This window comes from Cardiocondyla obscurior, linkage group LG13 (assembly GCF_019399895.1).
Source record: "Cardiocondyla obscurior isolate alpha-2009 linkage group LG13, Cobs3.1, whole genome shotgun sequence".
NCBI classification, from domain to species: Eukaryota; Metazoa; Arthropoda; class Insecta; order Hymenoptera; family Formicidae; genus Cardiocondyla; species Cardiocondyla obscurior.
This window is the reverse complement of record NC_091876.1, coordinates 2,946,110-2,968,922: the sequence shown is the minus strand read 5'-3', so window position 1 is coordinate 2,968,922 and position 22,813 is coordinate 2,946,110. Positions and strand designations below refer to the sequence as shown.

At 37.0% G+C, this 22,813-nt stretch overlaps 5 protein-coding genes across 5 annotated transcripts; 1 reads left to right on the top strand and 4 right to left on the bottom strand.

The window, feature by feature from the left end:
• Positions 1 to 1,568: 1,568 nt before the first annotated feature.
• LOC139107746 (uncharacterized) lies at positions 1,569 to 2,802 on the bottom strand. The gene is made up of 4 exons (XM_070665564.1): positions 2,747 to 2,802; positions 2,368 to 2,696; positions 1,734 to 2,048; positions 1,569 to 1,690 (listed from the first exon to the last, which is right to left on the bottom strand). The coding sequence occupies exons 1-4, from the start codon at positions 2,800 to 2,802 to the stop codon at positions 1,569 to 1,571; spliced, it is 822 nt and encodes a 273-aa protein (XP_070521665.1).
• A 4,914-nt stretch (positions 2,803 to 7,716) lies between these two features.
• On the bottom strand, positions 7,717 to 12,307 carry LOC139107586 (uncharacterized). Its single transcript, XM_070665295.1, has 4 exons — positions 12,131 to 12,307; positions 11,214 to 11,263; positions 10,608 to 10,910; positions 7,717 to 10,274 (listed from the first exon to the last, which is right to left on the bottom strand). The coding sequence occupies exons 1-4, from the start codon at positions 12,140 to 12,142 to the stop codon at positions 9,458 to 9,460; spliced, it is 1,182 nt and encodes a 393-aa protein (XP_070521396.1). The 5' UTR covers positions 12,143 to 12,307; the 3' UTR covers positions 7,717 to 9,457.
• A 4,372-nt stretch (positions 12,308 to 16,679) lies between these two features.
• On the top strand, positions 16,680 to 17,520 carry LOC139107745 (eggshell protein 2A). Its single transcript, XM_070665563.1, has 3 exons — positions 16,680 to 16,715; positions 16,975 to 17,036; positions 17,148 to 17,520. The coding sequence occupies exons 1-3, from the start codon at positions 16,680 to 16,682 to the stop codon at positions 17,518 to 17,520; spliced, it is 471 nt and encodes a 156-aa protein (XP_070521664.1).
• A 1,558-nt stretch (positions 17,521 to 19,078) lies between these two features.
• Positions 19,079 to 21,227, bottom strand: LOC139107744 (uncharacterized). Its single transcript, XM_070665562.1, has 3 exons — positions 21,190 to 21,227; positions 20,973 to 21,086; positions 19,079 to 19,769 (listed from the first exon to the last, which is right to left on the bottom strand). The coding sequence occupies exons 1-3, from the start codon at positions 21,225 to 21,227 to the stop codon at positions 19,079 to 19,081; spliced, it is 843 nt and encodes a 280-aa protein (XP_070521663.1).
• A 539-nt stretch (positions 21,228 to 21,766) lies between these two features.
• On the bottom strand, positions 21,767 to 22,690 carry LOC139107743 (uncharacterized). The gene is given in 5 exon segments (XM_070665561.1): positions 21,767 to 22,006; positions 22,112 to 22,164; positions 22,379 to 22,420; positions 22,423 to 22,514; positions 22,624 to 22,690. Coding segments are annotated over 5 exon segments (384 nt in total). The 3' UTR covers positions 21,767 to 21,876.
• Between the last annotated feature and the right edge of the window lie 123 nt (positions 22,691 to 22,813).

Here is a 22,813-nt window from a genome sequence, read left to right as displayed (position 1 = left end):
AACATATAAAAGTTTTATTGAAACAAAATAATATAATGCTCTATTTACAAGGTATATTATATGTACAAAAGTAACGTATAACATTGCGTTTATCGCAGAAATAGTATAATATTTCTAAAATGATGGTGAGCAAGGCACGTGAAGGTCTAAATTGTAGTGCATGCTAGGTTTAACAACGAGGAATAAAAGAATATTAAAAAAAATATTTAAAAAATTAAAAATATATAACAGATATCGTAATCACAAATTATTGCGGTATGCGCTCGATAGTTTTTATCACACTGGGTTATATATCTGAATTTTCTTTAACGCTCATTTGAATTTAAACTGTTCTTCAGTTCTATAATAATTTTCTATGATATTGTAGTACATCTGTCAAAAAAAAAAAAATTAGTCGAGTCAAGTCAGCGTGTATCTGAATCGATAATTTACTGTATTAATGTATTCTATGAACAATTTACGAAGTAGTATAATCTAGTTTTCACAGCGTTAAACGTAGTAGTTAAGTAGTCGAGTCCGTGTTTATTTTAAAGTAATAGTTCTCACAGCGTCTATTTAATATTATAGTCCGTAGAAAGATTATTTTAAAGATCACAATTTTTTTTACTGACCAGACATTGAAAGAAATTATTTGTAATCATACAATCGTATTCTACATCTTTGTAGAAAAGTATACGTTTGTCAGTTCGATGGTTGTCATTTTGTTACGTGCGTGTTCGTCCTGTAACGATCTGTTGTAAAGTCAGTAAAATAGTCTCGTTTAATACATCATCGTTGACATAGTCATCGGCCAAAATAAAAAAAAAAAAATTTCTTTGAATAATATTGTGTTTTACATATTTATAGTACTATTACGATTTTTAGAATTATTCAAAATTTATATCAATTAATATTTGCAATACCTAATAGTCACAATGCAATTACTCTTATTTCTTTTTGTGGTAACCGGAAAAGCCACCACTATGACCTCCACTATAGCCACCGCCACCGCCACCGCCGCCGCCGTGGCCACTTGAATAAGAATCAAAGCCCCCACCAGAAGAATAGCTACTTCCGCCGTGACCACTGAAAGACATATTAATGTTAAACACAATATTCAAAAATGATGTCTGATAATTCAGATTTTTAATAGTTCTATATTAAGATTAGCCGTTTATTTAACACATTAACATCATATTTAATATTTTACCTGCTTCCAAAATCGGATATACTGTTGCCATAACTGCTAGAACCGGCATGGTGATCATCACCACCAGAATCGTGCCCACCAAATCCACCCCCACCGTGACCGCCCCCGCCGCCGTATCCGCCACCACCTCCGAATCCTCCGCCATGGCTAGGTCCAAAACCGCCTCCTCCTCCTCCGTGTCCTCCTCCGTACCCGCCGCCTCCTCCAAAGCCACCGCCACCGCCGCCGTGTCCTCCATGTTCAATAATTATACCACCGCCGCCACCCCCATGTCCTCCGCCAAAACCGCCTCCCCCGAATCCTCCGCCAAAACCGCCGCCGCCGCCGTAACCACCTCCTCCTCCGTGACCTCCCCCGCCGCCGCCATGGTCATCATGTTCTATAATGAGACCACCGCCGCCACCGCCGTGACCTCCTCCAAAACCTCCGCCACCGCCGTGACCTCCTCCAAAACCGCCACCACCGCCGTGGCCACCACCAAATCCTCCACCGCCGCCGTGGCTTCCATGGTCTAGGATGATACCACCGCCTCCTCCTCCATAACCGCCACCACCTCCCCCGTGGCCACCTCCAAAACCGCCACTTCCACCATGTCCTCCGTGTTCTATAATAATTCCACCGCCTCCGCCACCACCGTGACCTCCTCCAAAACCGCCGCCACTCCCGTGGCCTCCTCCAAATCCGCCGCCACCGCCGTGACCTCCTCCAAAACCACCGCCACCGCCGTGTCCTGCGTGTTCTATAATGATACCACCTCCCCCGCCGCCGTAACCGCCACCACCTCCTCCATGGCCGCCTCCAAAACCTCCGCCACCTCCGAAGCCTCCCCCGTGTCCACCGCCATGATCTAAGATGTCATCTGTACCCGAAATAAATTATTAATTAACGCTTTGTTAAGAGAAAACATAAAGAAACTTGATTTTAAAGATAAATATAGATCGTGTATATTTCAAGTCATGTTCATAATTAAAACAATTATGCCAAAGAACAATGGGAAATGAAAGTGACAAGCGTATGAAATCTTCTCATAAATATTCATGTTCGTATTTTATAAATGCAAAGATGAATCAGTTAAAAATCTCTTCTTTTTTTTAACGTACTATCGGCTCAATAAGTAATACTAAATTTTATTTAAAAAATTTAAATTAGAATATATCCGTAATATAATTGTTTCTTACCACCGCCAATGTCGTCATGACCGCCTCCGAATCCTCCTCCGAAACCGCCACCGAAACCACCGCCTCCTCCGAAACCACCACCGTGGTCGTCTCCGTGGCCTCCTCCGAAACCTCCGCCTCCTCCATAGCTATCACCATGACCTCCTCCGAAACCTCCGCCACCTCCGAAACCGCCTCCTATATCTCCAGGACCAGATGATTCTATATGGTGATCATCACCGCCGCCGGGACCTCCCCCGCCATGCCCTCCCCCGCCATGATCTTCGTACTTTACGATACTTTTTTCATGATGCTGCACTACTTCCGGCAAATGTATTCTGATATGCACACTAAAATATAAAAAAAAATACTTATTAGAAAAACAGAGATTTTAATTAACGCGCTTCTTAAAACATAATTACAGACATAAAGATTCTTATCTTTCATTGTACTCATATCTACATGAGTTAATTGCACTCTGATTAATAAATTAATTACACAAATGTGTAAATTAATTACGCATGAGCGCTTAAGTAGATTGGTACAGAACGGCACAAGCTTGAAACGTCAAAACTTTTTTAAACCCTTTCACGTGAACAACTAACTCGCCGCGGCAAAGAGAAAAAGCGTATATGTTTTTTTATTTTATTTTAGTAAAGGTTAGTTTTTACATCGTAAAACATTTTATTAACTAACAAATTTGATTAAAACGTTTTTTTTTTTGTATCAATAAGAAACTCACTGCTCGTGTCCGAAGGTTGCAAAGCCTACCGATAGAATATTAGCAAGGATGAGGACCCTTATCTGTAATTAAACAAATAAAATCCTTCAGGCATCGGCCGGCGCACAATATTTCTATATTAATATCTCGGTGAAACAGGCGGTTTCTTTGTCCGGTTTTAATTTCTTACGGCGTATTTGTGTTCCATTCTGGTATCCAGGACGCGGCCGGCCGCAAAAACCTTTTCCCTCCTTCCTATCTCACGCACAGCTCACCACGACGACCCGGTGTGCACTGTCATATATTTGTGGCCGCGGTCTTACCAGTATATATACCAGACGGGAGGAAATACCGGAAGAATCGGGTGGGGATAAAGTAAAAAGATCGTGGGTACCACCGGAGGTACTCTCGGAGGAACACTCGAAAAGAAACCGAACGTACGATGACGTTACTCCTCGCTACATACCCGAAGTGTATGTATACGCAAAATGATACCCACCACACGTGCATAGTGCACCGCGAACGAGAACAACTGTGACCTACACAGTTTGGTCCTAGAGAAATTCGCGTTTGAGCTTTCTCGATCCTGCCCCCATATGTATCAATTTTGATATGATTGATTAACGGCTAGATTTTCGATAATAAGATCGTTGCCTGATCAGTAATGTCTTATTGGATTTGGAACGATGTGTAAAACTAAATTGGATTGGAACGTTATATAAAACTAAAAAAAAAAAGAAGGGAATGAACAGGAAGAGATTTTTTTTAGTGTCTCTATTATTTTATGTAATTAATATGAATAGAAAAAAAAAATTCTGCTATAAACGATCTATATGTAATTTAACGTCACACTTTTATACATATAATGCACACGCGTGCTTGATTTTATTAATAATCGCTTATCGCATTGTTATGCGAGAAATTTATCGTATCCATGATTTAATCAAGAAATTACATCGATTATGCTGGTTCTAATCGATCGCAGATATAACTCACCGCGAACTAATATCAATGTGCGCCCAACGTGTAATCGGTGTGTTAAATACAGCAAATCATGCAAAAACATTGGGAAACTAAAAGTTTTGCGATTCAGATTCGATGTAATTATTTTTCGTAGATGTAATTAGCTCATTTATATTTGATTTTAATTCTTTGCTGTAATTTTTTCTTTATACACATTGACCTTATTTTTTTTCTTTCTTTATATTTGTTCTTCACAGACCGATTAATAATTATTATATGAAGTACTTAATTTTTCTTACTTCAGAATAATTTACTTTCTATTTTAATTACGATTTAAAAAGTATGTTAAAAAAAAGAGACTTCCAGACAGTCTATTGAATTCGTGCCATTAACATATAAATAATGAGTTTGTAAGAACAATAGATGCGCGATATATATTCCAATCCAATTTAAACTTCTACTTTCTCAAATCTTCATACTTCATTGCAGCATATAGCTTATTGCTCACTATACACAATATGCGCGGGTGTAAAATTCTAGTACATTCTTAACAATGAAATAACAAGTACTCAAGCAGCTCGCTATTTAATCTCTGGGAGATCATTGTCAGCGCTACTACGTGAAAGCACGGAATGGCAATTTATCTCGCACTTTTCAGTAATGTTAATTATCGCGGAGAGTTTTCTAACGAAGGTGTCCTCCTCATTAACTCACACTTAATTTAAATATCTTCCTATCAATTTCCCACTGTTCATATTTTTACGTGAAATCATTAACTTGAAGCAGCGCGGTTAAAATTGTAAACTGTTCTTCAGCTGGAATTTTTTTTTTGTTTTTAACTCATGTTTGTAAAAAATTATTTTTACGCATATTTGGAAACATCTCCGTAGACGTGTCGTCTTAGGAAAGATAATTAAATATCTCTTTTTATAATTAAAAAATATTCAGACCGTTACAAATTAACGTCGGAAATTTAGAAAAAAAAATAATAAATAATAATATAGCGACTCGACACTTTTACTGAAAGGAAAGCTTAGCTAAGTATTTAAAACGCACGACGTAAGGAAAAAAAATCTTTTAATGAAAAGCAATTCACCCGTTTACGACGCCCAATATGAGATTCGCGAGGCGATTCCTCAGCGGCGCATACCCGCTTCATACGACGCGTTAATGGATCTCATATACATGCACATCCCGCGCACATGGACGTTGTCGGATAACAAAATAGAAAGTGGCAGGAACACGCGGGAGGTAGAATAGGGTAGAACAGGGAAAGGGAGAGTGAGTGAAAATAAAAGGGTGAGAGCGAGACCGAGCCTCGCAAGCGGGAAGAGGCGGAAACGCATACCGCGTCGCTCTCAGAAAGACAGTCGCTCATAGCGGATAACCGTGAGAGGCTCTCCCGGCCGCATTGTGCCGCTCCTTATCCTTTCACTCTTTTCCCTTATCGTGTCCGAGGCCCGACGGTAAATTCCGCGACAAAGTGGAAGTTACCGGCGCACTCGCTGACTTCCTTTTGTCACAATTTCTTGGCCTTGATTCCGCTCAAGTTGGCATTGACACGGTATCTCCGTTATATCACACTTCAATTCAATGCGCAGAACACAATTCGTGATTCCGAGATTAAATGCATCAGCGCCCAGTTTTGATAAAATTTAATTATTAATTAATAAATAAAGCTAGACTTCCTTGAGCGAAACGCTCTTTAAAGTCTTGATACTTTATTTTTTTTTTTTTTTATTCGATTGAAAATGAAGTTCGATAGTCGCTGCTTCGGGAAATGTATGCATGCACAGGAAATTCTTTGATGATTTCTAAACATTCTTTTATTTTACGTACGTCACGTACTTTATGTGTAAATAATGAGACTTTTCCGGGAGAAATGATTTTGTCGTGTAACACAGCTTTCACTTATATAGATTGCGTTTGTGCATATTAATGTTATGATATGACACAATGAAGCAGCGTTTACAATACGTGTCGTCAATAATTAGTTGATCTTTATAAACGTAACGCAACGCGAAAAGAACCAACCTGGAAAGGTGTGGATTTCTTACGTTATTTCTAATAATCGCGTAATGCTTGTCCCGATATTTGTCGAAGTATTTTACACCTAATTCGTTATTAACGTTTCCCAAAATGTATCGCAAGAGACGTTTGTTCCTTTGCGAGCGTTGCACACCGGTTACATGATGGAAATTTTATCCACATCTCGTACTTCCTTCCGTCTGCATGAAATGATGCGCCGCGGCATCGTCGGAGGCTGAGCCTACGGCTCGAACGACACGTATTACTTTCACACGCTTCCGCGAGAAACCGTGGTGAAGGTGCACCGAACGACCTTACATTACAATCAAGATCAAGATCAGCCTTTCACGGTCGGAATTAAAACGATTCTTGTCGCAATAACACCGTGCAATTAAACGCAAAATATACAAATAGCGAGATGTCTTCCAATAATCACTGTTACGTGTTTTTTTAAATTAATTAACATTAATATAAATATATATTAATATAAATTGTCGCGAAAAGTTAATGATCACTAAGTATTAAATAACGAAATTTAAAAAAACCAATAGTATTATATACTGATATAATATTATATACTTTTTAAATTAAATTTTATTAATAATTTTACTATAGTATTATAAAAGAAAGTCGGAAGAAATAATTTATCGACTTTCAACATATAAGTATTTTAGCAAAAAAAAAAAAGGGAAAGATCGATTGCTATGCATATGAAATTCGGCAATCAAATTGCAATTTGTAAATACATAAAAAAAAGTCCTTTTCTACATCTTTACATCTACATCTTTAAGCTACATCTTGGTTTAAATTATGGCTTATAGGATGACGTTTTATAAAAAAATTTGACATGATCTCACCGTAAATTATCTCTTTTTTTTTTTGCTAAGCCCTTTCGCGATCCTTTCACTTTCCTTATTTCTTTACTATCGATTCCCTTCTTGTCGATTACAACCGTGAGCGGCATCTATATAACGTGCAGACCGTGCGATCGTGGAGAACGGCTTTCTCGACTTTCAACCGTTCAACCGGTCATCGGTCTTCTAGTGAAAGTAACCGGAACGAGAGAGGATGCGATCTCTGCTGGTGACCGTGATCTCCCGGCATTACTCTGCTTGAGTGTCGGACAAGACGGCCGATTTTTACAGCCACCTTCATGATCGTTCGACCGTGGAAATAGTGTGTGTTTCCGACCAGTGAGATTTAACGGCCGTCGTGGATATTTATTACTTCGTAAATGTATTCAACCGCTTTAAAAAGAAAAAAAAAACCCAAAAAAAGAACCATTGCGGTTGATGTGATAGTTGCCATTGCTGCGGAAATTCTTAATTGGTTTTTGCAGATTAATGAATATATATATTAAATACTGTACAATTATTAAACTTGTGAATATCTTTTTAAAGATAAAAAAAAATATTTACAAAGAATATCTATAAAAGTATATAATTATTAAATTATAATTATGGAGCTTTAACTTCTTATTGATAATAATTTTAATTGTTAATTTTAATTGACTGAAATTTTTCTTTGATATATAAATAATTAATAGTTATTGTATCAAAAAATAATTACAATTTTTTTTTTTACATTTTTTACACAAAGTACTTATTGAATTTAAAAAATAATTAGAAAAATTTTAATAATTAACATTATATGTATATATATTTATTTCTTTACACGTTGTAAATATATTATTTGCAACTTTTCTTTCTTAAATAATTCTCGATCAGATATACGCAATATACATTTTATTTAACATAACGATACGTCGGAATGATATTCCTCGTCCTTTACATACTAACAGAAAAAGTCGAACTTACGCACAACATTATTTAAAAATTATTTGGTTAGTAGAAATATTTTTAACGTCGTGATAAAATATTTTATGAATATTTTTATGAATATTATCATCATTCTTTTGTAAATTTCTTTTTCATATCTTTTGCAGCTTTAAATGTAGCTGTATAATTATACGTATAAATATTTCTACGCAATGATTTAATAATGTTCGTGAGAATAATACAGTAGTCTGTTCTATGAGCCTCTAATCATTACATCTATGTAATCTTGGAAACGACAGCATCATACTATTACGCGCATAAATCTTAGGTATTTGAAATTGTAACGATGCGCAATGTCATCCACTTTACATTCGTAAAATGTATATCTTTCTAAAGCTCTTGTACAATATCTTTTTTCTAAAGCTCTTGTACAATATCTTTCTTCGCTTTTATTTTTTTACATTGAAACTTTAATTCTTAAACAATCATATGATGTTTAAATTTTTCTTTTTATGCCTTTCCATTAAAAAGTTTGTCTGGCAAGTTTTAAGATATTTCTCCTTGTACTCAAAAGCTATAAAAAAATATTTCACGACTTCACAAAAACTGTAATTTAAAAGTAACAAAAATTGTGTCAGTGCTCACGCAGACGTCATGTTAACTTCCCTCTTAAATAATTTTATAAATAGAACGGTATTTGTAATTAAATCTACATAATGAGAGGAACAGACTTGACGAAATCCAAATGCTTAACATTTCGTAAATGTTAATTTACATTTCAATTCTGATTGTCCTTCCTCCGTTTTTTTTTTTTTTTTTCTTATTTTTCTCTTCTTTCATTTTATTTCTCTCGCATCTATCTTTCAAAGACGAAAATTATGTGTATAACGTAAAATATTTCTACAATGATATTTTTCGTTGTTTATCGAATATGCATATATGACACCTTCAATGCAGAAATTTTTTAAACCAACCCACATAACTAACTATGGTTTCTCGATTTTGCATTAATGCGAATAGAAAAGTATCACATAAAAGAGCGAATGACAATAGTGTTTTCCCGTCAGAAATAAATTCGTTAAAGATATGAGGACCAATATGAGATCCCAATTAAAATTTAGATTAAGAATACTTTATCAAGGTTTAAAGATCACATATTTATATGTTATTACCGCACATATTGCGGAATATCTGCACATGTACGAAAAATTGAGAGACTTTCCGATGCCTGCATACACTTTCATTAAATTTAAATTTTGCTACTTCGAAAAAAAAAAGCACGAAAATGGATTATATATTCGTGGCATCATGAATATACATTGCATTTTGCCGTGTCTACGGAAAAAAAATAAAAAATAATTTTTTTTTTAATTCCGTTAATTTTAACATTTAATCGAGCGTGTAATCTGGAGTATCAACGACGTCCAGTGCGTTTGCATTCGCGAAGCGGCTTCACGATATGTAGTTCCATCGATTCTTTTACCTTTTTCGCAAAATTAAATGCTGAATCTATTATCGATTACGTAGATTAAAAAAAAAAAAATAAATATTGCTTAAATAGAACAAAAACTCGCTAAGTTTGCACCGGGCGGCATCAATGCTCCTGGATATATTTTCTCATCTACCCAACGCTCGGGACGAATCCCGAGCTAGTCGAAACACCCCCGTGGTCTAACGATAGCTGTTGATACGGTGCGGCTTGTACGGTCATAGTCCTGAAATCGTAGCTCGTGGGATCACCGTGGTTCTCGCGTACGGCGTAACCTTGTTTAGCCTGGGCGAAATTCGAGAGCCAATTAATGCCGGTCGGGGCAGCAAAGCTGATACCTTGCAGACTGGTGGCCGGGAAACTGGCGTGCAGCTGCTGAGGCGCGGCTATTGTCGCGAAGTTGGTGGTACCGGCGGCTAACACATTCGGCCAGGTCTTTGTAAGTTCTTCCAACTTCTTCTGGTACTCGTCCAGAGATACAGTGTCCCTCAGCACGATACCGTCCTTGTTACCAGCGATTGTTGCCGTTGGTATACCCGCCGGTACCACCACGGCCCCCTGCACAGCAGTGAGAGCGGAGGGAACGGAAGCAGCGGAATTGGCGGCGGAATGAGCGTACGCGACCGGAGACGCGTCCGACGATAGACTCTCGGTACCCTTTGCCAGGGCATCCTTAGTTTTTTCTATAAGGCTGCTCAGAGCCTGCTGATTCCTTAGGCTAAGATCCTTCTCGATCGATCGAGTGCCGTAATACTTGTTCACGCTGTCCTTTAAGCTACTGCGCAGCTCGCCCCTAGCTGCGCTCTCCATATCCGAGAAAAGCGAATCGATCTGCGGATTTTCGTAGGAATGCCCTGTCGCCGATGTCGCGTAGTCCTGACCTACCGATGTGAAACCGGTTGGAGAATAATCTGCGATGGCTGGCTGACGTCCATAAGCGCCGGCGTACCTGAATTAAAGAAAAAAAAAAAAAGAAAGAAAGAAAGGAAAGTTGCTTTGATTAATGTTAGGAAAAACTGGTCAGGTGGAAACTAGGGTAGATGTGCCGGTCGATCGCTAAAGATTAACCGGTATTAAATGCTGGTTAACTCGAACACGAGCGCGCGATGTAACATTATTTTTATCAATTACAATAAATTATTCTTGAAAGAGTAAAAGTGCCAAAAAAAAAAAAAAAAAAAAAAAAGTATTAAAACACGTTCTAGTTTAGTCGAGAGATGAAATGCAATTTAAAAAAAATAGAGAACTAAATTACAGTCAATTATAGCGAAGATGAGATTACCTCTCGTGTACGAATGGCAAATTGCTGCTCTTGATGTTGTCGTACGGAATATATCCTTTGCCGAAAGAGACGGCGTGAGTAACATCTTTGCCGTACGGTACGTTAACGTGGTTCACAGTTTCGGGGCCGTGATCGAAGTCATCGCCTCCGTACGGCAACGGTCGGAGTGGCTTTTTGTTATAGTACCGACCATAAGGCGCGTGACGTGGAAAACCACCGTATGATTTCTTGTAATGACCCGGGGGTCGCCATGGCACAGCTGGGCTTCGTCTCACGTGTCGTGGCACAATTACTAATACCTTTCTGAAAAGAAAGTCAGATAGCCAAATTATTATTCAACATTTTACGTTATTACCTATCACTTTGCTCGCCGATATCCTAACTAACACTTTGAAAATCTAAAGATATTATAAAATCCATTGCAAATAACCACGTGTGATACTTCGAGTTCTCTGAAAAGAGATTTTAATTCCGATTCTTTTTGAAATTAGAATTTAAAACGATTAAGAATACCGCTTGAGGTACTTTATGGCTTAACTTTCCATTACCGTGATAGTAATCTAATGTAATCAATTAGCCTTAATTGAATATGGCACGAATACTTACGCGTAAACGAGGAAGGATTCGCTGATCGCCAGCAGCAGAAGACAGAGGACCTACGAACGTTAGTTGTTGGTTAACTTTTCCTAATAAAATTACGGGTTCTTTTTTTTTTTAATCGAAAGGGTAATAAGCGTAAAAAATGAAGTTGACAGGTTTTTTGCACGGAATTATGAAAGCTTAGTCGCGTGAAGAATCTCATTTGTAAGAGTTGCACGCGCTGAAGCACGCTATTTTGATACGCTACGGTTGTCATTAGTGTTTGGTTTATGGTGGTGAATAGCGTAATTATCTAAACCTACGCCGTTATCGGCCTCGCCCTCCTTAACTTAATCATACTTTCATTGATAAGTATACACCAAGACTTTCACACGATGAAAGTTAAATCCTGTACACTTATCAGATTTTTATAAGTCGTATTCGAGAAATCGGTTAAAGTATAAAATAAAATATAAAATTTAAACGCATAGAAAATTTAGCCTTAACAAACATGTATCTATTAATTGTTAACTATCCTATGGTTCTATTTTAATTTTTCCATCGCGTACGAAACTTTGTTTCTACATTTCTTTTTTTAAATTAATATTCAAAATTATTAAACTAGTAAAATTAATTACTTTTTATTTTTTTTCTTTTGAACGATAAAAATAATGCACTTATAATATTTTAAATTTAACTCTCAAGGTACAAATTAATTTACAAATAATTATACTACAACTAATTATTTAGACACAAGTACAAATTAAAATTCTAATCAATAATTTAATTGATAAACACAAGATATCAACAAGATTAATGAAAAAAAAGGAAAATCAAAAAAAACTTAATTAAAAAAAAAAAAATATATATATATATATTAAACTTTAAAAATTACAAATTAATTGATCAATCGTGTCGCAACAATTTCCAAAAATCTGACTCACCGTGCACCGCATACCGCCGGCCCTTTGATTAATCGCGCCTGCTCGTCGAGTGTGATAACGCGTTCGTAATCAACCTGCCGTGGTGGCGAAGAAATGATGTTCACTCGCCACCTTGGTAACCGACCAAAGGTCCCGAGAATCCGATCCGTGTCCGGTCGTGCTCGCCACCGCGGATGATCCAGATGTATTGCGGCTATCTGCGCTACGCCTCTTCTCTTTTATACAAGATAAAAAGAGCATAGACGCGGTATATAGTCGCGATCGCCTCCCACCGTGGAAATCTACCAGAGATCGCCGCGTCCGCCGTACCATCGCGTTGAATGGAAATGGAAAACGGGTGAGCACCGAGAGCGAGATGGTCCCCCGCGGCCTTCGCAGCTAAACGCGGCCGGGTGAACCGTCGAATTTTTGTTTAGGGAGAAATCGACACTTTCTTCATCGAGCGAGACGGACAGCGTCAGCGGTGCAACGCGATAGGCCCCGCTCGGTTAGCCGCATCCAGCGTTGATGCTGGATGCAGCGAGATTCCTCCCGGTCGTTTTTTTTTTCTTTCCCTCCGCCGAGACATCTCGGATGAGACCGGGGAGACCGACTTGACAGGTGCACCTCGCGCTATCAGTTTCCATGAAATGAAAACAGACCAGCTAGTAAGTCGCGGATCTGAACGTGGACGAGGCCTCGCCAAACGAAAGTTGACGGCGATAGAAAATAACGATGATAAATAGAAAATTTAGTAGGTAGGGTACAAAAAACTGATAGGATTTATCTGTCGTATGTTACGCCGCCTGAATGCAGAAGTGCAGGAATTCCCATTAATCTTTCAGTTTTTACATAGTTTTCTATTTCATTTCTTGCTTCGCTCGTTTAAACTGTATGCATATACGATACGTTTACCCAAATACTTCTTATTATGAAATCGTGAGAGATTTAATTTTACCTCGTTGTATAAAACACAATGTGAATAATAATTGTTATTTGGATATAATTTAAATACCTTTCTTACTCGAGGAAAATAAAAATGTATATAAGTAACTTTGATCTAGGTCAATTAGTTAAAACAATTCTTGATTTTAAATCTAGAGAAAAGCTCCGCTGACTCGCTCTATATATTAAAACTTTAACAAGAGATCTGCAGAAAAGTAACACATCGCTCTAATAAATTTGTCTGAAGTTGATTTCAAACCAAATTCAAATTTTTCTTATCGATTATTATTCGACGGGTAGCGCAAAGATGTGCTAAGGTGTCTGTAAGCCGCACCCAAGATGAACTTTCCAAAATACGAATAATAAATAACAAGAGAATGTAACTACTATAGCAATGCGACCTCACGGAAAGTGTTCTACATTTACCGTGTTGCACTTTCGTCGCGCCCGACTGATTCTCTAAATATTATAATTTCGAGAAATATTATTTAACCATTTTCGCTTAGTTCAACATTTTACGTAAAACAATTATCTTTTATTAATTAAGCGCGTACTAATTATTGCACGGCAATTCATTAAATCGAAATATACGAAGGTATAAACAGCAGCTTCCTTCCCCGTGAAATTGTCGGGCGAATCTTTTTGAATGATGCTCGTTTGTATTTCCATTTTGTCCCGGTTGTGTTTTCATTTGATGTAATTAAAAGTAAAATTTTCACCCACGAGGATAACCACCGGTTGCATATTGCCGCCGTTACGGTCCACATACACGAATCCTTTCTCGGGTGCGCCAAGACGCCGACAATGGCGTCGTTAGAGGCACGTGTTAATTAACCCATTCACGCACATTCGTATACTTTCTTGCACCAAATTCAAGATCAAGTTTCTAACCTCATGCCTGTTTCAACGAGAGTTAAACGGCATCCTATTTCCTAATCGGTTCGGTTTTCTATTTCGAAGAATAAAAATTAATTCTTTAATAATAGAAAAAAAGAAAGATAACATTTTTGCAATATAGATATTGTATAGAATTAAAAAAAAAAAAAAAGAATAGAAAGAAAGAAGAAAAAAAGCAATCAATTTTATTCGAACTAAACTGAATTTTCTCAAATCAAGAAAAAGGGTAAAAAATATGTAATGACCGAGAGAAAGTATCTGTTCATTCCTAAAGAGATTTTCATTTGATACATTGCTTATAATTATATATTAAATTACACAGTAATTTAATAATAATATAGGAAAGAGCGCGATGTAAATTTTTTTTCTTTTTTTGTAAAATAAGTGTAACAAAAGAAATAGGTTAAAATTAAGTGTAATTAAAACTGCGCCTACATAAATCATATGCTTTCTTGATATGCAAGTGTTTATTGCAATTTACTTTTGTATTGTTTTTATTTTGTCCGGAACTACCGCTTTATTACGCTTTTATTATTTAGCACACTCTATACTGGCGAAAATAATTATTACTTCCTAGTAATATATCGTAAGGCTTTCAATGATGAAGGTGAATAACCATTCGTAAGATCGATGAATATACCACACAAAGTACTTTCTCGACCATGGGTTGCATTATTTAATAAACGAGTTCTGCACAGCATTTTATACTTCGTTACCTATTTTTGTCTGGCGCTCGAAAGCGAGCACAAAAAATTAAACCAATCAAAGAGATGTAATTAATAACTCACTTGAAATTACTAAAAATTCTTTTTTTTTTTTTTTGTTTTCACGTATTCTCGCTTTTTTTATTTCTTCGATTTCTGAAACATGCGATACTAATTTCACCGTTGGACATCATTTACTCTTCGCAATCGATTCTTTATATTTTTTTTTTTGCGATCTTGTAACTTTTCATTTTAATTGCGGTCAAAGTTAACTGACCACTCAGTCCAGTGCGCGCGAGTAACGTTGGTCAAACCGGTCCAGATTCTTGTGGATCTGAAACAGTGTCATTCGATATATTCGCCCAAGCGACATTTTCCTGGGGTTCGGTATTGGAAACGTGCTGACATTGAAACGTAACGCACCGGGTACGTTCGCACTAACCCTGGCCGGATTGAATTCCTACGGTAGAGAGTTCACTGTCACGGTCTCGCTAGCTATAAGGAAAAAGATAAAGCCGTATTCGCGTGTTACTCGTTTTTGTTTTCTCGCTCGAGCACCGGCGCGGCATCTTGCACAGCGCGTATAATTTGCTCTTGAGCGAGAGACACGCCGAGATCGGTTTCCCTTTCTCTCGTGGGCGCGTTTTGCGAAGGTGAGCGCAAATTTCAGAAAGTGAATGGTCGCCGGTCATCGCCTCGCGGTTTGTGCGCCTCCGCATTATCAGCGCGCCTCCCGGCGTGCTTCTTCAGGAAAGGGAAATGGTTCCCTCTCGCTTCCGTAATTTGCCAATCATCGACAGTGCACATTTACGTTATTGCCTTCTAGCATGTACCGTATATTGCGTCTATTTCTTGTAATTGCTTTAATTGAAGTACATTTAAAATTCGCGTACTTCGATATTATATATATATATTTATTTTCTGATTGATAATAATTTTATTTAATTTACTTTAAATATGAAGTAAAAATTAATTACGTTAATCATATATTTTAATCAAAAACACCTGACTTGCAATTAAAATACGATTTTATTATTTTTATTTATCTCTTTAAAGTACATTATGAATTTTAAATATATAATTGCAATTATTAATTGCAAATATACCGGTGATAGCAATTTACTTATAGATGAATAGATTGTTGATAGATGGCAGCAATTGCTGAACTTTCAAGTAAAATGCAGATGGACAGAGCATAGATAGAATCGTTATCTCACTTGATACATAGAACTCTTTTACAAATATTAGGTATTAATTTGAACAATATTTTATTAAATTTTTATTTCTTTGAATGCAATTAAAAGACAATACGAATATAATATTTCATATATTCATTATAATATAATACAAGAAAGTCATTTTAAAAACTGTCCAATACCATTCCATTCAAAGCACAATTAAATCACGAATAAATCAAAACTTAATTTACTACAAAATTATATTAAAGGATAAAAAAAAGAAAAAGAAATCCTTCAAATTTAAGAAAGGTAGAAAGGAAGTGCCACCTTTCTTTTAGCACAAAAATTTAGTAAACGTACGAAAACCCGCGTTCGTCCATCCGTGCATGCTCACGATCTTGATATAATTGGCCGTTCACCTGGCATCTGCCTTTCATTATGAGAACAGCCCACCGCGACGGAATTAATCGGATAACGAGGAAACGTACAAAAGTGGTAGCGAGGGAGGAAGGTGAAGCACCGGCGTTTTGTCCCCCTCTGTTCCGTCGCGATCGGGTGACTTTTTGCCACAGGAAGTGTATTAGGCGACTCCTTTCACGAGTGCGGCACGGATAGCAAAATATTCCCTTTCATTCTTATCCGGCTTCTATCACGTACGTGTATATATATAAGCGGGCACGCCTATTCTCGATGGTCGTAAGAGATCGAGACCGAAGAGAAACAGCTCGCGCCGTTGTGCTCGCCGGTCGATCGTTCGCACTTTTTCTACCTTTCGTCTCGCCTTTGCCGCCCTTCCGCAGGGCAAAATCAACCTTCTTCTCGCTGGTCCCGTTTAAAAGCCGCACAATGCCGGAACAACGAGACTCGAGACCGCGTATTTTGGTAAGTCATCGAGACGAACTGCGAGGCGCTCGCCGAATTTTAAATCGCGACGGAAGTGCGACAGTGATTACTAAAGTTTTTGAAGCTGATCGAAGAGATTATTTTATTACTATGTCTCAATTTCTTAATTGTTATTCAAAATTGTATGCTTATACGCTACAAGAGTGTTATTTTGTTTGCGTGTGATCGCCAGCTACCTTTTTTTATAATACGAATTAAATAATGTACAACTTCGTCAATAATCTTTATTAACTTTCAGCTGAGCTTTCTCTTAATCGTCGCACTGTTTAGCTTAGCTAGCGCCGGTGGACATGGTGGACAGTAAGTTCAAATTAAACTTTATTATCGTCAATATTGAAGAAATGAGAATAAAATTAATCGTCACCTTTTCGAGGCCGAAATTTTTAACGTCACCGTCATCCTGTTTTGTAGCAGCCACGTCATAATCCACGTGCCGTATAAAGTTAAGACTATTCACCATACGCACACGATTACAAAACATATACACCACGGCGGCGGCGGCGAGGATAAGTACGAGGTGCTCGGGTATACTGTGGGCCACCCAATTGATCTTGGGGGTCACGGCGGCGGCGGCGGCGGCGGTGGTGGCTTCGGGGGTGGTGGACATGACTTTGGCGGTGGCCACGATTTCGGAGGCGGCGGTGGCGGCGGCGGTGGCCACGATTTCGGAGGCGGCGGCGGCGGAGACGGTGGTCACTTCGAGCTAAGTCACGAAGGCAGTTTCGGCGGGGGTGGATTTGGCGGCGGGGGTAGTTTCGGCGGCGGCGAATGGACGGGGCATTAAAAAAAACTTGGAGCGAATAAAGGAAACGCGAAAATTAGCTTTAAAGCATTCGGTACGATAACCTTTCCAAAACTTTCCTACATTTCCTCCATTAACTTTTACATCTCTGTTTGCACACGCACGATACTTATCGGTGCAATGAACTACTTGATTTTGCATTATTTTTAAGAATGCAGAAAACGCAATTTATCGTAATGTGAAATCGAATAGTTGATCATTCCGATTATTCCCCAACACCAAAACCGCTTTATTCCATAAAGTACTGGCTAATTTTTTATTATCTCCTAATTCCCGAAGAATTACAAACGTATTTTTTTACCCTCTAGTCTGAGATAAATTTATTAGATTGACACGTTTTTTTATTACGATGTATGTATATATAAATATCGTTAATTGTTGTTTTATTCTTACATGTTATTTTTTTATATCTATACATTTTTATGTTATAAATATGATGAATAAATGTTGTTTGTTTTATACGACATATATTTTAAATCCAACCACACTGTATTTTAATTAAAAAAAAACGGAATGGTTTTATAAGTTTATAAGTCTGCGAATACAACTTTAAATGCTTCGCAGTACAACGGATTACATATTGTTAGGCGTGCAACAATTGGAATAAAATTCCATTATTTTACAATAAAGTTTCACTTTTTTAAGTGAAATTTTACATTTAAAAGCTCAGAGTAATAGGCACATTTGAAATATAAAATTTACAATTTCCAATTTTTTAATATTCTCGTTTACGATCACGCTTCGGAAATCTTTCTAGCGTGAAAGGCAATGAGGTGAAACGCGAAAACGCTAAAGGCGATAATAAGTAGATATATCATTACTATAATATAGCAGCACGTTATAACATAATGTAATATGTAGATTTTACAAATGAATGATGTTTTACAAACAAGAATTTTATTGCTGCGCAAATCCCTGTTATCAGTTCAAAACGCTTGAGGCAAAATATTGGTGCATCTTTTCACTATAATCATCATTTATTGGCAGGATATTTCAAGCTACAATATTATTATTCAATATCATTAATTATTATCTCGTTATCGTATCTAAGAAACCCGTAATTACGTAAATTATCAACACGTAATACATATTAAGTACGTTAAATGCCACGTAATTATGGAAACGGCGTTTGCGAGATTAATTGACAATCATTATTTTCAAGCATATTTTATTGTTACACTTAATCAATTTATGTATCAAGTAAAATGCTTAACTCGAATGCGCGACTAATATTTAGGAATCTGTCGCGCGGCGCTACACTTGCACGGAGCTCACTTGACGAAACTGTCGCGCAGAGTTCACTTGACGAAACTGTCGCGCGTCCGCGTCTCTAGTGCGCGCTCCGCGTTTTTAGTACGCGCTCCGCGTCTTTAGCGCGTCCGGCGCCTTATTGATGACGTCAAATAATAATATAATTTCGATTTTATAAATTATTTTTTTTTTGTCACAATGTACAATTATTATTGGCAGCTAACAATTTATTATTGGCACAATTTATCTTTAATTTCGCGTTTTTCTTATTCTCTTATAGCGGTAAAACTTAGGGAAGCACAAAAATTCTAGGAGACATACGCTTCTCCACTTTATTATTCTGATGATATTCCGAATCGTCAACGAAATAACGACCCGCGTGAGTTTTCTCTTTTGATTCATTTTTGTAGTCTTCGACGGAATGACTGCCTTCCTCGTGCTTGTCCTCGTAATATTTCATTACGTCGCCCGAATAAATGTGTCCGCTGGCGGACTCGCCTCCTTTACGATAACCTTCTTCAAACGTGTGCACGTAGGGATCCAGGTCATTATTTTCTATTTCCTTGACGTCTTCCGTTACCTCGTATTGTGGCGGATACGAGTACCCCATCACATCACCGTGTTGACTCTTCAAATGATCGGGTTTATTATCGTGTTGCATGGGCATGTAAGAATCTCTGTGAGGCTGAGCGTAAGGTTTGTTTCCGTGAGCTATGTCTTTATGAACGTCGTCGTTTACGTGATCCTTCTCGTTCTCGCCCCATTTATCGTCGTGATCGCTTTGATAGCCATAATTGCTCCAAGAGCTCCAATCCTCGTGATGCGTTTTCTTATACGTCTTCTTTTTTTTCGGCGCCTCTTCTTTAGGCTTGGACTTTTTCGGCGGTGTCGAAATGTCCGGCTTGTGAATATGTATATACACCGTTTTCGTGTGAATCTGATGCTTAATTATTTCGGGCACGTGGATCTTGAAATGAACGCTGTTAAAAATAAATACGTGGCAAATAAATAATATTGTTTGATCGATTCTATTGTTGCAGTTTATTAAATTATATATTTTTTTTTTGTTATTACAGATTGACGCAACTGCATCTGCCGTCATCAAAGAAACTGTCGTAACCGCCGATATTAAGAATTATACGAACCGCAGTCGGTTCGTCGGTCGTTCCGCGAATTCCGAAAAGTATGCGGGCGTTTTTTTACGATTATTTTTTACGGAAATGCGTTCGCGAGTTACTTGTGCGCGGAAGGATGACTCGTCACGTCCCATCTGAGAGGATGAGCAGGCTCAGGATGGGCATCCTGCATCGGCGGAGCAACTTATAGGTAAGAATAAATTTTTTTAATAAAATATTTATTAAATTAAAATCTTAACTTTTTTTTAATTAATTTTTTTAAACTATAATACACGTCTACATTAATATTTTCCTTTTTATGTTACAGCCACCGGCAGAATTTTACAACTCCGCTGTATGCAGATTGGGTAAGTCTGTAACCTGTTTTTTTTTCAGGATTTTCTTTTTTCAGAAACGCCGAAAAATAACGCGCGATATAGTGTTCAGTAAATTTCGCGACAGTAAATTCACGGTCGGGGTGTTCGCGAGTGACTTGTGCGCGGAAGGAGGACTCGTCACGACGTCCAAACTGAGAGGAGGAGCAGGCTCAGGATGGGCATCATGCATCGGCGGAGCAACTTTTAAGTAAGTATAAATTAAAAAAAAAATCTTTTTTTTATTAACCCCATTAATGAATTGACATGTCTACAATAATTTTGTCTTTTTTATGTTACAGTCACTGGCAGAATTTTGCAACACCGCTGAGGTGCAAATTGGTAAGTCGCATCATTTTTTTTCGTAATAATTGGGGTCTTTTAAAAAATAACGCGCGCGTAGTGTGCGCATGGTTTTCTCTAGTAATACTTAAAAAAAATGTGCATAAAAAAATTAATAAATATAAAAAAGCAATTAATAATAAAGTAACGTATGTGGACGTGAAATAAAAAGTAGGCAGTTAATTATCCTATAGTTTACCGACAAGCGAGAACGAGAGTAAGTTTAGGCTATGATTTTCACCAGAAGAAAGCGTAAACCTCCGCGGTCACGTTTAACATCGCGCATCTGCCGAAGTAATTCCGTACGAAATAGATGATATTATCTAATAACATAGTACTGTTGCATACTCACTGCTCCTTGGCGCTTCCGCGATTCAACACCTCGTTCGACAGAATAAAAAGTAGGCTGATAATGATCCTCTGAAACACAAAGTTGCGGTCATTGCACTTGGATCGTACGAGCTTTCTGAATTAATCGACAATGTTCATGATAATCATGCGTTTCGTTTTGTCGAGTATCTACAATCTCTCGATGATTTAAATCGCATTTGCAGGAACGATGCACGCACACTTTTAACGATACGATCCTCGAATCACTAATTAACATTACTCAAGCGAAGCTTAATGTGTTTCGAAATTTTTTACTTGCAGTTTCTTTTTTCTTTTTTTTTTCTTTTTACTCAAAAAACAACGTATATATGAATGCATTACCATGATTTTATTGCCGGGATCACAAACGTGATTGTTGGAAGTCAATTGTCGTTTGATATTACCGATGATGATCCGCCGTTTATAAGCTATCTTCTTTTCATCGAAGCGAATCTGTTGTGAAACGACAATGCCGCGATGCAGTTCACGGATAATGATCACTTTCGCTGTATCTTTCCGGTGATATGCTTCATCTGTCGATTCGTAACTGATGTGGTTTTAGAATTTACGGGGTCGATAAACCATGAAAACGGTCACGTCAAATTCATTGTCATGGTAAAATTGTTTGTTCTCTTTTTCTTTGCGTTATACAAATAGCAATTTATATAAAAATAACTCAAGTTCTTTTTTATAATTTTACTTCTGCATTTGTTAGGAAAATAATGAAAAAAATTATCTTGATCTTATACGTTATTTATTTAAATAAACATAGTACTACATTGCAAAAGCCGCTAGATGTGCTTGACTTAAATAAAATCTATTCTACTGTTCTTTGGAATTGCTACGTTGATGCACAAATTTATATTAGAATTTTATAATACATATTTTCAATAATCGTCGTAATATTCGTCGTCGCTTTTATGTTTTCCGAGAGAATGATGCGACATTATTTTGTAGATCGTATGCGTATGTTTCACATTCTTCACTCGATACGGAACGTGTATTACCACTTTCTTTCTAAAGGAAAAGAAACAAAATATATATAGTACTATGAGAAGTATTTCACATTCGTCATCATATTTGCATACTTATATGTCTATCTAATTAACTGCAAATACTTACGATTCGATCGATTGATGTAATAATGTAAAGGTTATTAAAAACAAGATAGCGTACTGCAACAAATAATAATAAATTGCAATTATTAAACACGAATTTTTTAACTAAAAAACGTAAAAATAATAAAAATGTTATAAGACATTATTTGTAAAATCAAACATTAAACTAATAATTACAAATATTTAAAAAAAAACAATTTAAATTCACTTCTAATTAAATAAAAAATTAAATTTAAACTTTTGATATGACGTCGCGATAAATATTTCTTACCAAAAACTTGTCCCTCATTGTGGAAGACGCACTATTCGTTTCTGTAAAGCTTTTCTCGAAACACTTTAGTCAATCGAGAGATACCTTCTGAGTATCACGTAGCCATAAAGCGAACGTTTATATAGTGCTTCAGTACCTAGCGATGTGAATCTCTACACAAGATATTCCATGAAACTCCGCCCAACATGCATTCATCACTATCACTTGTATTTATCTCTAAAATATCATGAAAACAATTCTTTTACTCCGCGGCTCCATTGTAACGACTTCCATGTATTTTTGCGGGAAGGCAAAGTTAGGCAAAAAAACCATCTTATTTATTATAGAAAAAAAAATAGAATTTCAAGATAAATATTACACGTGTGAAGAAAATATAAAATGATTAGAGATGACATGCAAACGAATAAATGCATACCTTAAGAAGAGAAAGGTTTA

Coding starts and splice junctions, on each gene's coding strand:
- LOC139107745 (XM_070665563.1), top strand. CDS start 16,680: ATGCCGGAACAACGAGACTCGAGACCGCGTATTTTG. Junction 16,716..16,974: donor ACTCGAGACCGCGTATTTTG/GTAAGTCATCGA, acceptor ATTAACTTTCAG/CTGAGCTTTCTCTTAATCGT. Junction 17,037..17,147: donor GCCGGTGGACATGGTGGACA/GTAAGTTCAAAT, acceptor CCTGTTTTGTAG/CAGCCACGTCATAATCCACG.
- LOC139107744 (XM_070665562.1), bottom strand. CDS start 21,227: ATGTTAATTAGTGATTCGAGGATCGTATCGTTAAAAGT. Junction 21,087..21,189: donor AGGATCGTATCGTTAAAAGT/GTGCGTGCATCG, acceptor CGATTAATTCAG/AAAGCTCGTACGATCCAAGT. Junction 19,770..20,972: donor CGCGGAAGCGCCAAGGAGCA/GTGAGTATGCAA, acceptor TATTTTTAACAG/CGTTCATTTCAAGATCCACG.
- LOC139107586 (XM_070665295.1), bottom strand. Junction 10,911..11,213: donor GAATCCTTCCTCGTTTACGC/GTAAGTATTCGT, acceptor CTTTCTTTTCAG/AAAGGTATTAGTAATTGTGC. Junction 10,275..10,607: donor TTGCCATTCGTACACGAGAG/GTAATCTCATCT, acceptor TCTTTAATTCAG/GTACGCCGGCGCTTATGGAC.
- LOC139107746 (XM_070665564.1), bottom strand. CDS start 2,802: ATGAGTACAATGAAAGATAAGAATCTTTATGTCTGTAATTATGTTTTA. Junction 2,049..2,367: donor TCATGACGACATTGGCGGTG/GTAAGAAACAAT, acceptor TTTCGGGTACAG/ATGACATCTTAGATCATGGC. Junction 1,691..1,733: donor CCACGGGGGAGGTGGTGGCG/GTTATGGAGGAG, acceptor AGACCATGGAAG/CCACGGCGGCGGTGGAGGAT.